The 17,017-nt window shown below is 38.2% G+C and overlaps 1 protein-coding gene across 1 annotated transcript in view; it reads left to right on the top strand.

Annotated features, from left to right (window-relative positions):
- The window catches only part of MOSMO (modulator of smoothened), a 75,916-nt gene extending 59,296 nt beyond the window's left edge, over window positions 1-16,620 (top strand). Inside the window, exons 2-3 of the mRNA XM_032242903.1 lie at window positions 10,776-10,988; window positions 15,829-16,620. Of these exons, the coding sequence (XP_032098794.1) occupies window positions 10,776-10,988; window positions 15,829-16,013 (398 nt within the window). The 3' untranslated portion in view covers window positions 16,014-16,620. The remainder of the gene's footprint in view (window positions 1-10,775; window positions 10,989-15,828) is intronic.
- Window positions 16,621-17,017: the final 397 nt, after the last annotated feature.

Raw genomic sequence — 17,017 nt, forward strand, 5'->3', positions numbered from 1 at the left:
AGCCTGAACTTGCCTTGTGTGTGGTCATCAACCTGAATAATACACTAAAAAGTTGAACAGGGAAGTAATGTCCTGACTATTTTTTATGACTAATAGCCTTAGCACCCTTTTTATGTTGGAATGTGAGTTTCATGAGTACACTACTGTGTTAAATTGTTGTGTCTTGTACCGTCCTGTGTATGTTTTAACCTAAACAAAAATACCTAATTTCTTTTCCTGAAAACATGTAATTGTTATTCAGTGCTTACAGTTCTGATTACCTTTCAGGTGTTATCTCATTATCTTGTTTAATTCTCACATATACCTAAATGGTAGTTGTATTATTTTTCTGCTGAAGCATGCTTGGAAAGATTAACTGACTTGCCCAAGTGAGTGACAAAACTAAAATTCAAATTGTGACCTGTTGTTGAGTTTAACTTCTGGAATAGGCAAAGTAAGGATCTCCAAAAATCTGCCCCTCAATAAAAGCAACAAGAACACTGGCAAAACTATTAGATCAAGCTTTTCAGAACTCTGGAAATTAACTAAAGCTTATAACAATCCAAGGAGCATTTGAGAAAATTGCCTGGATTTTGATAGGAACAGAAAACTTTGTGGCAGTTTAAATTGTGCTAATTCCATCTACCTGTCACCAGTATGCTTGAAAGCCAGTAGCCTCACAACTATAGTAGCTGTGAAAACTAGCAGCTTAGCCACCAACTGAGAGGGCAGGGGGTTTGGCACTCCTTAAAGCCCCATCCCCAGAGAATTGTCACTATTAGATCTATCTGGCAGCTCACTGAAAATGTTAATTTTCAGGGCTTATCTTTATTTGATCAGATTCAGAGTTCGCTCTGTTCTATTCCTAGGGCATTTGTTACAAACAATCAGCAGGAGTTGTTCAACATCACAGGTTCCTGAGGTATTGGGGGTAAGAAAGACGGACAGGCAAACATGAAGGAAAATTTGAAGAAGAGTGTCCATGGGAGTTTTTGAAAAGCTCCAACATTTGTCTGAAAACCTGAAAGGCCACACATGTTTGGGAATGTCCACATGCCCAGGAAAAACTAGGAAAGCCCTACTCTCTCATCTCTACCTGATTTGGGACTCTATGCAAGCAGGAAGTGAGGGCCAAGGCAAAATTAATTGTCTTCTACAGCATTGATGATGTGCCACAGCACACAGAGAGACCCCCTCAGCAAAGGCTGAGAAACTTATTGGTTCAAAACATTTAAAGAAACCTTGTTCTAACCACTAGCTGACTATTAAACTAATCTAATAGGTGAGGCCACACACAACAAAGGATACAGACTTTACAGAAAGATTCCAAGAAAGTAGAGCAGTAACAACAACAAATCCTGGGGAAGGAGGAATTTGATTGCCTTAGTTATCACATTATATTATTCATATGTCCAGTTTTCAGCTAAAAATTACAAGACACAGAAACAGGAAAGTGTGGCCTATATACAGGAAAAATAAAAGCATTCAATAGAAACTGTCCCTGATGAAGCCCAGACATTGGACTTACTAGACAGAGTTTAAATCAGCTATTGTAATTATGTTACCAAAAAAAAAACCACACACACACACACAAAGGAAAGTTTGAAAACAGTGGCTTACCACATAGAGAATATCTAATGGAGATAGGCATTATTTTCAGAAATAAAATAGAAATTCAAGAGTTGAAAAGTTAAATAGCTAAAACAAATCAGCAGTAGAAATAATCATCAAACTTATAGACACATCAATTGAGATTATTATATATGAGGAACAAAAAGAATAAATCATGAAAAGTGAAGAGAGCATAAGAAACATGTGGGACATTATCAGGTATACCAACATACACATAATGGGAATTACTAAAGAAGAGAGAAAAAGAAAGGAGTGGAAAGAATGTCTAGAGAAATAATGGCTAAAAACTCCCCAAATTTGTTGAAAAACTTTAATATGTACATTGAAGAATTTAACAGATTCTAAGTAGGATAGACTCAAAGTAATATACATTCAGTAACATCATAGTTGAAAGCCAAAGACATAAGAGAATCTTGAAGGGAGCAGGAAAACAGTGAATCCTCATATGCAAGGGATTCACTGTTAACTGTTGACTTCTGACCTCTGAATACTGTTAACGGCTGACTTCTCATCAAAAACTGTTAGGCCAGTATACAGTAGGACGTGTTGAAAGTTCTGTAAGAAAAACTCTCGGCTGGGTGCGGTGGCTCATGCCTGTAATCTCAGCACTTTGGGAGGCCAAGGTGGGCAGACTACTTGAGGTCAGGAGTTAGATACCAGCCTGGCCAACATGGTGAAATACCATCTCTACTAAAAATACTAAAGAATTAGCTGGGTATGGTGGCACATGCCTGTAATCCCAGCTACTCAAGAGGCAGAGGTGGGAAGATCACTTGAAACCTGGTAGGCAGAGGTTGCAGTGAGCTAAGATCATGCCACTGCCCTCCAGCTGGGAAAACAGTGAGACTCTTAAGTTACCTGTAGTCTGTTGTTTTGTTTTTATGCTTCTACTCATTCAGAGGGCGAGCTGCCAGGGTCTGACTTACCCAGGGAGGTACACAGGGCTGCATACATTGGAAAAAAAAAGACTGTCAATCAATAATTTTATATCCAGCAAAACTATACATCAAAAGTGAAGGAGAAATTTAGACATTTCAAGGTAAACAAAACTGGAGACAATTCATCTCAAGTAGATGTGTTCTATGAGAAATACTAAAATGTGTCCTTAGGCTGAAATAAAAAGACACTAGTCAATATTTTGGATCCACATAAAGAAATAAAGAGCACTGGTAAAGGTAACTACATAGGTAAAAGTAAAAGTCAGTACAAATGTATTTTTGCTTATAACTGCTTTTTTCCTTTAAATCAATTATAAAAATGTTGATAGGTTTATAGTGCATACATGCAATTTGCATAATAATAGTTCAAAGACAAGGGAGAGAATGGAGGTATATTGGAGTAAAGCTTTGGTATGCTACTGAATTTAAGTTGGTATTTATCTAAACGATTATTGGATTTCTTTTGAGGTAATAGTCACCATTTTAAAGTGTACAATTTATAAAGTCTTTAAAATGGCCAGAAAATTAAAAGTACAACATAGTGGTTTTTCATGTATTCACATATATGATTTTTCATATAGAATTGTGCAACTATCACCGATGTCTAATTCCAGAATATTTGAAACATTCCAAGAAAAAAAAACCCTGTATTTCCCAATTTCTTTTTTCCCCATCCCCTGGCAGCCTAGTCTATTTTCTGCATCTTTGGATTTGCCTATTCTGGACATTTCATGTAAACGGAATGATACAATATGTGGTCTTTTGTGTCTGGCTGCTTTCACAAAGCATTTTGTTTTCAAGGTTTATCCATGTTGTAACATGTATCAGCAGTTCTTTTTTTTAATAGCTGAAAAATTATTCATTGTATGGATATTCTATTTTGTTTTTTATTCATCGGTTGATGGATATTTGTATTGCTTCCACTTTTTGGCTATTATGAATAATGCTGCTATGAACATTCATGTATAAGTTTTTGTGTAAAGATATGTACTCTTTTCTAACCCCAAGTCAGTACACTATAAGACAACTCAACTCTGACTCTAATTACCTGGAGTTAGTACAGATCTCACAAGTTAAGGACTCAGTTCTCCACAAATTCAGATGCTGCCCCTAATGCAGATGCTGCAGGATACGTCTGCTTCTGACTGGCTACAAATTTAGGGGTTTCCATGATCTCATCAGGTTCAGTAAGGAGATACAATGCTTTGATAGGAGCCCAGAGGACAAGCACTCTACTCGGGATGGGAGTGTAAGAGCTCATCAAGGAAGAGATCCCAGAAGAGACTCCTAAGCTGAAACTGTAATCTCTAGTCATAGGTAGTAGCCACGAAAAGAGGTTTGGAAGAGTACTGTAGGCAAAGGGACCAGCATATATGAGGGCCTGTGGTGTGTGTAATATAAGGAGATATATGAATTAAGAATTAATCTAAGAATTTGAGCATCAAGTATGAAAAGTAATTAAGTGGAAGAGAAGAAGTAGAAGCAGTGTAACCCAGACCTTATAGCCCATTTTAAAGAGTTTGGATTTAAAGCAAAGAGAGTCACTATAGAAGACCCAGATCCAAGAAAGAACACAAAATTTTAACAAATGGGAAAGAAAAACATGTGTATGAAAGGAGGAGCTTAAGAAACCAGTAGATGTGGAGGGAGTTACCAAAACCAAAGGAAATGTGTTTGAGGACGCTATATCAAATGCTGCTAAAATGTTGGGACCAGGACTTAAAATGTTAAGTATCCTTTAGAGTTGGTGACATAGAGTGAGTGAGCTTCACAAGAGCTCTATGAAAGGGATAGTTGGGGCAAAAGCCAAGTTTCAGTAGGTTGAAGAATGAATGAGACTCTGGGAAATGGAGGCAGCAGAAGAGGAGGAAATCTGGCCAACACTGGGAGCAAGGTGGCCAGGCGCAGTGGCTCACGCCTGTAATCCCAGCACTTTGGGAGGCCGAGGCGGGTGGATCACAAGGTCAAGAGATTGAGACCATCCTGGTGAACATGGTGAAACCCCGTCTCTACTAAAAATACAAAAAATCAGCTGGGCATGATGGCGCATGTCTGTAATCCCAGCTACTCAAGAGGCTGAGGCAGGAGAATTGCCTGAACCCAGGAGACAGAGGTTTTGGTGAGCCGAGATCGTGTCATTGCACTCCAGCCTGGGTAACAAGAGCGAAACTCTGTCTCAAAAAAAAAAAAAAAGAAAGACTGGGAGCAAGGGAGGTTAGACAAAGCAAGACAGAAACAGAAAACATGATGTGTTGGCATATGGGATAGTTTTGTTTTGTGGTAGGGGAGATTGAGATCCAGAGAGGATAGATATGAAAAGAGAAAATAATGTGTTAGGCAAGATCCTAAAGAAAGTGAGAGGGGATGGGATCCAAAACACAAGGAGAAGGATTGTGAGGATGAATTAATGAATGTGTTCAGGTACATTTGTAAGTTTGATGGTGGACAGTTGAGGAGTTGCTGTCTGATGGCCTCTTTTTTTTTTCTGAGAAATAATGGAGACCGATACCTACTGAATGTGAAGAAGGTGGTAGATTTTTATATTTAGGAGAGTGCAGGAGACTTTGAACAGCCTTAGCAAAGAACAGTGAAGGACTGAATTAGTGAGACCTAATTAGTTTCTGGACAGAGGTGATGGCCCCGAGATTAAAATTTAGAAATTTACAGCAGCACCCCTCTGCTCTGATACAATTTTCTCCATCAGCATTCCGCAGCCTGGAGGTTAGTACAAGAAGTAGGAAATTTCTGTTGAGTCAGGGCTATCATTTTTGCCAGGTGGGTGCAATGAAAAGATAAAAATTGGTAACATAATGAATCAAGGACTCTCGGCTAGATAGGGAAAGACATGAAGGCAAGAGGAAAGCGAAAGATGGGGAGAAAGTGTAGGGATCAGTGACTAGAAACTCCCTGGAGGATAAGAACAGGTGAACGTCACAGGAGGAGATGCTATTACTACAGTGGAAAGGAGGGCTCAGCCTCAGCCTCTTATGTTACTCAAGTTTTCAGACACTGTCTATGGGTGATTCATTAAGGTTCTTTTACCTGTTTACTCCTTTTTTTTGGCCAATTAGCTATTTTATAAGCACCTATATCCTAAGATACAGCTTAGAAATCATAGCAGATAAAAATGGTCACCACTAGCTATGTTTCTAGAGGGAAAAAAAATAAGTGTGTGAAGTTTTTAAGTTACCTGTAGTCTGTCGTGTTGTTTTTGTGCTTCTACTCATTCAGAGGGCGAGCTGCCAGGGTCTGACTTACCCAGGGAGGTACGCAGGGCTGCATACATTGGGACCTTCCCCCTTCCTGTTGCCCTTCCATCTTACAGCCAGCACATTGCTAAAACATGAAACTCTGTAATTTCAGTTTAATTGGGATACTGCCCCTTACTCAAATACAAATGCTCTTGGGAGAGGCTGTATATTAAGAATTTATCAATCATTAAGACTTTTGTGGTAGAGCATTTTTTGGCCTGTGTAACCAGTGAAACAGCTTGCCAAGAACAGATTTTATTTCCCCAAGGAGAGACTAGAGCAAGAGATCCACATCTGTGGAAGGGATCGGGCACACCAGATCACAGTACCTGGAGCTGACGGGGAGAGTCCCATGAGAGGAAGAGAGCATTGTCAGTAGTAGGAAAATTTAACAGGAAGATGGAAGAAGACAATAGCTAATGTTAACTTCACTATTCTTGCTCAAGTCCAACCCTCTATAGGAAAACCCTCTCTCTGGCCAGGTTGGCAAGCACTCCCATGATTTGCTCGGACAGACCTTACAACCCCTGTGTTACAGATTTTCTGTGACACTCCTTTTACATGTAGTGATGACATGACTTATCATCCTCATTGTGGAAACAGACATGCCAGACTGGCTGTATTAAATCTTTTTAACAGTGTCTGGATCTACAGATGATAAGTGTCAAAGCCTCTTAAGATGCCCCCACTTAATGGGGTAAGACTCATGATGACTTTCCTTTTGTGTGTTATTTTTTTGTGCTGCACAGGTGAGATGCTAAGAGGCATGTGGGATGCTGTAGTTTCTAGTTCAGTTTCCTTTTTCCTATTGTGTACAAATCTTTTATTTGGCTGGGTTAGTTACCTAGGCAACAGCTGCAGGGTACAGATGGATTGGCGGTTTGGGAACTAGAAATACATACAGGCCCCTTCAAGAGGCAAAAAGACCTGTTGGATAAAACAAAAATTAGTGAATGGCTAAGCTTGTGCTTAATAAGTGTACAGAAACCACACTAAGACAGCTCTTTAGGAGATAACTTACTTAATGCAGTGCAATTTTAAATTTAGCTTGTTTTTAATACACTTAAACTCAGTGTGTATGAATTCTGCTGCAGACCATTTTGGGGTTTCCATTGGAGTGGAAAGTATAGTTCCCTCCTCTGAAAAGCTCATGTCCTGTTTGGGGATAAAAAGAAGCTACCTTAAAATAAGTGCATGGTTGTATGATACAGACCAAATGTGTTAAGGGAATTTAGAGGAAGTAAAAGATCTTGACTGCCAATGTGGGTGATGAGTCTGAAGCTACATACAGGCAGGAAATAATTCCTTGAGGTAAAATACTAAATTTGAAGGCCTGGTGAAAGTCTGGGTACTAACAGTACCTGAATTTATGAAATTTAATAGTAACAGCACAGTTAGCCTTAGAGATTCCCCCAGTCAGCTTATGGAAAATATATGACTATGATACAAATGTTGTTGACTTAGAGTCTTAAGAAAATGAATTCTAACAACAATGTTGACTGACCACTGTTTGCAATAGCCCTTGTATATTTAAGGGAAGTGTGAGCATATTAGTTGTTGAATCTCTGACTGCTACTATGCTGAGCACGAGAGACACTCAGTAAAATATTTGTGTATTGATTTTCTTATATACAGTATGCCTTCTGTTTGTCGATTAGCATTAGCTTTTTTTCTTCTAGAATAGAGCTGCTGAATATTTGGTTTTGATTTATTGTGATAAGTAATTTTATAAATACAGGACTATAGCTATTCTTTTAAAGTTAAACCTCTGTCAGGTTATTTGCAGTTTTGTAGAAGGTGTTGCTATAATTTTCATACTTGTTCTGTTTGTAGTCACTTGGTGTGGTGTGCTAGACAGACGAGGGAGGAAGAGAAAAGCAATTCCACTGAGAATCTACAGGCACAGGAGGTTAAGTTAAATTTAATTTCTAATGCCAAGAGAGTAAGAGTATCAACATAACGATACTCAGAAATATTTTGGAGGAGAGAGAGTTCAGTTATGATATACTGAACCTACAGTTTTTAATATTTGCCAGCAAAAAAAATCAAATGTAAATAAAAGTTCACTAGGTATGTAGAGTTACCTTTGTAACTGTACAGACTTTGTATGTTAAATAGAGAAGAAAGTTGCTGATACAAGAATCCATAGGCCAGGCGCAGTGGCTCACACCTGAAATCCCAGCACTTTTGAAGGCTGAGGGAGACAGATCACAAGGTTAAGAAATTGAGACCATTCTAGCCAACATGGTGAAACCCTGTCTCTAACTAAAAATACAAAAAAATCGGCTGGACATGGTGGCACATGCCTGTCGTCCCAGCTACTTGGGAGGCTGAGGCAGGAGAATCGCTTGAACCCAGGAGGCGGAGGTTGCAGTGAGCCGAGATCGTGTCACTGCACTCCAGCCTGGCAACAAAGTGAGACTCTGTCTCAAAAAAACAAAAACAAAAAAACCAAAAGAATCCATAATATTGCATTTTGTCAGATGGTCTTTCATTGCCTGTAGTTTATTCTTCCAGCAATTACATCCTTTATAATGGAACAGTGACTAGAAAAGGATACTTTGTTATACGTCTTTTGCTGAATGATCGGGAGTAGTTTCCTGTTAAGAGTTCTTGGGCACTGCTGTGAATGCCTTATTTCCAAAATTACAATAAAATGCCTTATCATGACTCTCCCTCTCCCTCAAGTTTTTTTTTTCCAAGGAGACTTTTTAGTGTTTTTAAGAACAGTCATGCAGGGCCGGGCGCGGTGGCTCAAGCCTGTAATCCCAGCACTTTGGGAGGCCGAGGCGGGTGGATCACGAGGTCAAGAAATCGAGACCATCCTGGTCAACACGGTGAAACCCGTCTCTACTAAAAATACAAAAAATTAGCTGGGCATGGTGGCGCATGCCTGTAATCCCAGCTGCTCAGGAGGCTGAGGCAAGAGAATTGCCTGAGCCCAGGAGGCGGAGGTTGCGGTGAGCCGAGATCGTGCCATTGCACTCCAGCCTGGGTAACAAGAGCGAAACTCCGTCCAAAAAAAAAAAAAGAACAGTCATGCAATTCCCTGGTGCCTATTCACCCCTACCAAATCCTCGGCTCTCTTCTGGTTTCAAGCAATTAATTACCATGAAACTTAAAAGGTTAGCGATAAATAGTGTGACTGTTATTTAACTGATTTACTTCAGTTTGGAGTATGAAGTCAAATCAGCTCCAAGTAGAAGCTGGTGGGGGTGTCAGGGCATAGTGTGGGGCATTCTTGTGAAGATTTATGTATTTTCTGTCCCGTCTGCCTTCCTCCTGCCTGTGACAGCCCCATAATTATAATGTTGTTTGCATCTTGGCAGGGATCACCAGATGGGTCTAATTAGATAACTTGGTAGAAAAAGTACAGCTTGTTTATTTTCTTCTCAGGAGTTATGGTCAGATAGAGTTAGCATTGGGGGCAAAGACTCCAACTCAATTTTGAGAGGACTGATTTCTTGTTTTATTTTATTTCAACAAGTTGCTATATTTCTAAAAATGTTATCAATGGCCAAACTCAAGTTGCAGAAAAGTACCCTCCTTTCAGCAGCCCCACCTACCGACACATGCACGTGGACACTCAAGTCCAGCCCTGCCCTGTCTTCTCCCACCAGGGTAGCTTCCCAAAATGACACTAGGAATTTCACCAGCTCCCTTCACAGAAGACATTTGTTCATGGCAAGTGCTATGATTTTGAGATCAATGCCTTTTCTATTTTTGTGTTCATATTGAGAAAATAATGCTGACCAGGCACAGTGGCTCCACCTGTAATCTCAGCACATTGGAAGGCCAAGGCAGGAGGATTGCTTGAGGCCAGGAGTTCTAGACCAGCCTGGGCAACATAGAGAGACCCCCATCTCTATTAATTAAAAAAAAAAAAAAAAAAAGAATGTAGATGAAAAAGAAATCCCCCCAAATGCAAAAATCTATGTTTTTAATAGATCCAGAAATTTTCATTCCTATATTCTTGGTAAGTATTTTTCCATTTTCAGTTGCTCTTGGAAGGGGAAATAAGTAGTTTTTATTGAGAAGTAACAGTGTAAACATTCTCTTATTGAAGAAGATAAAACTAATTACTCTGTCACCTTTCTAATCTGTTTTTATGAATTAATTCACCCCAAATTTGATTGGGGAAGCATCCTTGGGTTTGACATGAGAACATATTTATGGAAAAATAATGCTTGATATTTTACAAAATCATTTTTATTTTGTTTAAATGGGGAGAGACATTTTAAGAATTGCCCTCATAATTTGCCTTTGTGATTTTCTGTGAAGCATGCCAGCCATGGTTTTGGCAGTGTGAATACTTGTACACTATACAAAGATTGGGGAATATGCCAAATTTGGGTCAGAGGGCCCTCCTATTTTTTCCAACATTTTCTTGAGTTTAGTGGAATACTACTTATATTGTAATATTCTTAGACCTTTTATCTTTCATAAATATATTGCTTCTAGCATTTAATATGTTTATTTAATTTTATTTCTATATTACCATTAGGCATTTTTCAAGTTTGTCTTCAATTTCCTGGAAAGTGATTTTCTTTGCAGCCAAAATGAAGTAATATACAATGAGTCTTGGATCTGGGAATCAAAAATTCCAGTTCTTTCTGCCGCTGTACAGGCTCAGTGAGGGCATGAACCTCATCCTGTCTGCTGTTATTTCCCTGGAGCCTAGAAGAATACCTGACAAAATTACTCAGAAAATCATTTAATGAATGCCTGAGTGAACTGCCTGTTTTGACTTTTCTGAGGTCATTTGTTGTTTTTTAAGTTCACTTTGTATGTTAAACTAAGTATTACTAGCTTATGAACTACAGCAGAATGCTGAAGAATAGGACTTAAGGGATTTAAGCGCTTGAATGACCCACAAAGAGATGAATGAGATTTAAGGACTAAAGGTGTGGTGGTGAGGAATATTCCCTGGCAGGCCAAACCCACTAAAGTATCCCCACCTTTTGCATCTCCACAGGAGCACTCACTGTGGGCCTCGTGCAACAGTGTCAAACAATCCATGGACGAGACCGGACGTGCATCCCTCCCCGGCTTCCCCCGGAGTGGGTCACCACACTGTTTTTTATCATTATGGGAATCATTTCATTGACTGTCACATGTGGTTTGCTGGTGGCGTCCCACTGGCGAAGAGAAGCTACAAAATATGCTCGATGGATAGCATTCACTGGAAGTAAGTAACCTGTGCATACTAAGTTTGTCTAGAAGGCACCCACACTGGTATTTTTATGAAGATAATCAAGAATCAGTAATAAGGACTTCATAATCATCAAAGAACGCCACTTGTGTATGGCCGTGAGATAGACTCTACACAGTCCCATCATTTCTTCAAAACTTCCTGCAAGACCAGGACATCCACAACTTTAATCGCTTTGTATGAAATGCTATTTTAATGAATTTTATTTTTGCACAGATTGTGACATAAGTATTCCAGGTTTGTGACTCAGAGTTACCAGTAGCCTGAGTCTTTTCCTCTTCTTGAAGCTATTGGTATCATCTATCAAAACAAAGATATAGAACAAATACGTAAAAATATAAGTTAGATGAAAGTGGTGATATATTTTTTAATGTTGACTTTGAGTTTCTGCTGTATGTTGTAACCACTGGAAAAATCAACACATTTGGTTATTTAATAATTGTTTATCAGCATTTCTTACTCCATTAAGCTCAGCCCAAGGGTATAAGTTTATATATTACACATTCTCTTGTACTTTGCAAAATTGGTTTAATTTCAAAACACGTCAGAGACTTAAGTTAAACAGAAGAAACAAAAATGCATGAAGAAAAGACATTTCTGCAATTCTGCTTTCATGCTTCTTTCTCTCCAAAGCAGTTTTGCACCCCAGGGGATATTTAACAATATCTGAAAACATTTTTGATAGTCACAACTAGGGGAATGCTGATGGGTAGAGGCAGGGAGGCTGCTGCTAAACATCCTACAAATACATAGGACAGCCCCCCACAACAAAGAATTATCTGGCCCCAGATAGCAGTAGAGCCAGTTTTATAAACCCTGCTCTAAAGAAACAGGAGAACCATACCTATGCAAATGGGACTTTTAATTCAGTACCTTAAAATAATCTTAGGTTTGCATAAGGTTTTAAAAATAAATATAACAGCTCACTTTCACTTGATATCTTCGTTTAAAACACATATAATTGGAGTAAGGGATAATCCCATGTTTCCCTATTAATGTTAAAACTCAGTTTATCCATAAAGGCTGGGGGATAGTGATATTCCTTCATAAGCCTCTGTTTCTTCCTGTATTCTCTGAAATTTATACTCTTTAATGTGTATGTTTCTGGCTCTGTTTATCTGTATTGCCCTTAATTTTTAAATTTAGATCAAGTTGCCTTTGATATAAAAAAGGTTCTCCATTCTTGTTAAGCAGAGTGAAACAAGTTGGTGATCCTTCCCCTGCCAAACAGACCTCCTGAGACTATTCTTTTCTAGAGAGGGTCCAGAAGCAATTGTAGAAACAGTGCGGCTAAAGTTAAGGATGTTGGTGAGAAATTTAAAGAGAATTTGATTCTTTATCTTTTAGTCACAGATTCACTAATCCTGCTAGAATTCAGTCTTCAAGGAGTAAAATAATATCAAAGAAGGATTTAGTTTCTAGATTTAGTTGAAATTTGGGGATGCATATGCTTTGAATACCAAAAGCCTAAAATATAATTTAGCAAGGTAGCATGAGTCAAAATGTTAAATGCCCTTATGAGCTATAGAGTCTTATGACCCAATAAAGGGAAAGAACTAGATTATCTTTGTTTCTCATTCACCTTAAACAGAATATTTAAGTATGCATAGTGCCCCCAATGCAGTGTATTTTTCCTTTATTTTTAGTTAAGTAATTTAACTTTTTGAAATAATATGTGCAAATGATGCATAATTCAAAATCTGTGAAAGCGTAACCAGGTGAAGTCATATTTGGCCCTGCCGCCCAGCCGTCCCATAACCCCTTTCCTGGAAGCAACAATTTTTACCAGTTTCTAGGGTTTCCTACTAGAAGTATTCAGTGCATAGAAACATATCTATATGTGTGTGTTCCATACATACATACTTATATAAAATTTTTTCTACTATTCTGTGCCTTATTTTTTAAACTTAACATATCTTGAGTTAATTTAAGCAAGCATAGAGCTGCCTTGCTTTTAGCTTCCTAAAATACATTGTTTTTGTTACCAAAGCAAGTGGCTGGGGTGGCACTTCTGAGAGGGATTGGGTGGGTGTCCCCTAGTGTTTCCACTCCACCCCTGAAAAATGTCCTTTATTGTACGTATTTCTATTCTAGTTAAGCTATAGTTTTCGTAGTAAAATTTCGTGAGGATAATATTTTCTGATGGCCCTGCACAGTGGGGAAATATGTCTCAGAGAAGAGCCCCACATGATGGGTGTTCCCTATAGGGGCAAGAGAAACCAGGATGAGTTGTCTGTTCTTCAAGTCTGGCCCTTATCCTTTCCTTTGCCACCCTGATTTCCAGCCTCATCCATCAGTGCACCTGATTTCTGACTCCTGCCACCAAGAAATCTGTGCCATGGAGAGTATGAAGTTATGTCTTTACAATCTTATTTAGGATCCAGAACTCAGTCTTCAAAGGTTGATATTATTAGCATTAATAATATTTTAAGATCTAAAGTAACTTCATGTTCACAACAGCTTAAAAGAAAAACTCATCCACCTGGATTAAATCTGCTCCCCAGGAAGTATAAAGAACCTGCTTCCTTGGATTTAATCTAAGATTAGATTAAATAGGGCTTCCTTGCTCCCTTAAAATTTGATTACACTTTTTCCTAACAAATTTGGAAAAAATTTAACTCTTGAAAATATTAAACTCTGTAGTTGCAAAATGTATTACTCCATTATAAAGGACAGATCTTTTTTACAGTAGAAAATAGGAAATGATAGGGACAAAGTTAGCCCAGTGAACATATTTAACATCTGCATATTCCTAAAGTACTTTTCTAAATTGTTTCTTGAGATTAGTCAACATCAAGAAAAACAATTGTTTTATAACAATAATTTTGTCTCATTGTTTTTTAAATTAGATTGTGTATAGCTACCTAAGTTGTGGTTTCATTTTACTCACCAGACCATATTAAGCAGTAGAACCATTAGAAATTGGTGACAAACAACACTGCTAACTGGGCATTGGCAACACTAATAGGTATTTGTTGCTGACTGTGCAACAAAAAGGCCAAAAGCTTTAAAACATAATGCCTGAATTTTTTGCTTGTTCTATAGTAGGTATCTGAAAAAAATCCATGTTTGCTTATGTAACATCATTTGGTGTGATCATTTGCCCAAAATGAAGTCTGTATAATATAAAATAATATACCTAAATGGTGCAAAGCGATCAAGAGTGCTGTTGTTTCTTAAGCTGATGTATTACTTAAGCAAATGTTATTTTTCATTATATTGCTGGAGTTATTTCTTCTGGAAAGGGTTCCTAATTGACTTTTTTAAAACTCTGAAAGTTTCGTTGATTGGTTAACACACACACAAAAAAAATAGAGACAAATGTCAGGCGAAATGTTTATCCAGGGCACTGTCAGTATTGTTGGGGGATAGTTTTCACCTGGAGAAGATTTCTCATTCAGTTAATAATGGAAGTTTCAACTCTTCATGTACAATGACTAGTAATCTATACTCACATTACACTGAAGAAATATTTCTGCCTCCAGAGAAAGTTGAAGGGCAATGAACATCTGAGCAATACACTTTCAAAAAGCAAAAACATTTTCTTGGAAAAGGTAGCCTCTCTGTAAATAGTTTATGTTCACTAAGAAGGGTATTTCTTTGGTAGCACAGGGGAGCAGGCTGTTTGCTCAAACACTGGGCTGTGGAATCACCTTTACCTGGACACTGGGCTTTCTGATATCTTTTTAGAAACATTTTAGCAAATAATATACTCCTTTGTGTTTACATGCAAAACTCAAAGGAGGTTACCCACCCTCCCCAACTTTAACCTATCTCTCTGGGTATTCAGAAACAGGACAGAGATTTTATGTTTTGGAATATTATCCGCGATAAGAGAGAACTACTCTGACAATTTACTAATCATCCCAGAGATCTGAGGTTCTTTCTACTAGCTGATTTTATTTTTTATTTATTTGTCTGTTTTATTGAGACAGAATCTCACTCTGTTGCCCAGGCTGGAGTGCAGTGGTGCAATCTCGGCTCACTGCAACCTCCGCCTCCCAGGTTCAAGTGATTCTCCGGCCTCAGCCTCCTGAATAGCTGGGATTACAGGCATGTGCCTCTATGCCTGGCTAATTTTTATATTATTAGTAGAGATGGGATTTCACCATGTTGACCAGACTGGTCTCAAACTCCTGACCTCGAGTGATCTGCCTGCCTTGGCCTCCCGAAGTGCTGGGATTACAGGCATGAGCCACTGTGTCCGGCCTCTACTAGCTGATTTTAAATCAGAGTAAGATAAATGGTGCTTATTTATATGTACCTTTTCTCCAATTCCTTCTAACTAACACGGAGAGGAACAGAGAATTGTCAGAATAGTAACTATGGTGATAATGGTATGCAGCACTCATTCAGCACTTACTGTTACCTGGCACTGTGCCAGGAACTAGACATTATTTATCCTTCTAGTATTTCACCCATTTTCAGAAGAGAATCAGAGGCTTAAGATTATATAGCTAGTAGGCAATAGAGTTGGAATTGAGCCCCTATCTGACTCTAGCTAGTGCCCTTAATTGCTATTGTAAATGACTAGGAATCGTATTTGTGAGGATTCGGTAGGTTTAAAGAAGGACTTTCTTAATCCTGATGTTCAGAATTGTCCTAAAACTTACATAAAAGGCTAGCCTAGCTTTATTGTAATGTTAGGCTTCAGGGATATTATGTGACCTGTAATATATACAGATTTTTGACAAGTGGCCCATGTTTTAACAGATTTGACCAACTCTTCTTATAAGCTTCCTTTGTGCCAAATTTTCATTGTTTTTTGAAATCACCAAACCTTGTTACTAATGTTGTGTTTTGGTTTGTTTTACAGTGATCCTTTTCTGTATGGCTGCCCTAATATTTCCAATAGGATTTTACATCAATGAAGTCGGAGGTCAACCTTATAAATTACCCAACAACACAGTAGTTGGGTCATCATATGTACTTTTTGTCTTATCAATTTTCTTTACAATAGTAGGACTTCTATTTGCTGGCAAAGTTTGTTTACCAGGCTGATGAATGTCTAAATTGCTTGACTCTTACTATTTTTTATTTTATTTTTTTATTTTTGGAGGGTGGGGAGGACAAAGGTGAGGCATCTGAGCAACCCTCTCATAGGAAGATGCTCAGATGAAACTGATGCTGAGAAGGAAAAAAATGCTTTCATTTGTTCTCACTATGCACTTTGGATTTAAAAAAAAAAAAAAAGGAGAGCCTTTTCCATAACCAAATACAGACAATATTGACTAAATCTCCTGAGCATATTCAGGCAGTCAGGTCTGCACTGTGATAGCAACCTAGAAAAGGAGAATGCTTTATATTGAAAAGCATGTGGCCCTTTGTGACTCTATTGTTCCGTTTTTAATGTCTAATGATTCATTAGTGAAAAAAAAAAAAAGGTCTAAGTATTTATGTATCATGGTGGACCAGAGGGATGCAAGAGAAGTTCATGTGGGGCTGGCCTCACCTCCTAAGAAATGAGTGTTCACAACTTCCTTGTAATAGTATGAGCTTTTGGCACCAGAATGGATTGCCGTTTCATTACTGCACCAAGAAGCCAATAGATCAAAACTTGTTTGCTAAAATGTGTGTAAAAATTCTGAAATTCCCTCTTCTCTGTGTACAAAAAAAAAAAAAGAAAATCACTAAGACACATGTTTTGGGTGGGCGGGTGGGGGAAATCTTCCTTATATTTATATAAATATATATAATATATATATTTTGCTGATGCAGTATACAGTGTGTATATATGTGTGTGTATGTGTGTGTACATTTATATACACACACATGCAAACAGTTCCTGGAAGAGAATTCTGAATGCTTTGCTAGCAAAACACTGTGGTGTGCAAACCTAGAACTCAATAGAAAAAAAAGCCATTTATCTGAAGGCTGCATAGTGGAGAGAGTCTTCAGTTTACCTCATTCTTTGTAGCAGCCCTTGATTTTAACAGGTTTTTGTAATAGGTACAAATAACCCCATACCTTTCTAGGTGCAATTTTAATTTAAGCTAAAACTTCTT

The sequence above is a fragment of the Sapajus apella genome, unplaced genomic scaffold (assembly GCF_009761245.1).
Source record: "Sapajus apella isolate SASKATOON/1434 unplaced genomic scaffold, GSC_monkey_1.0 scaffold51, whole genome shotgun sequence".
Taxonomy (NCBI): domain Eukaryota; kingdom Metazoa; phylum Chordata; class Mammalia; order Primates; family Cebidae; genus Sapajus; species Sapajus apella.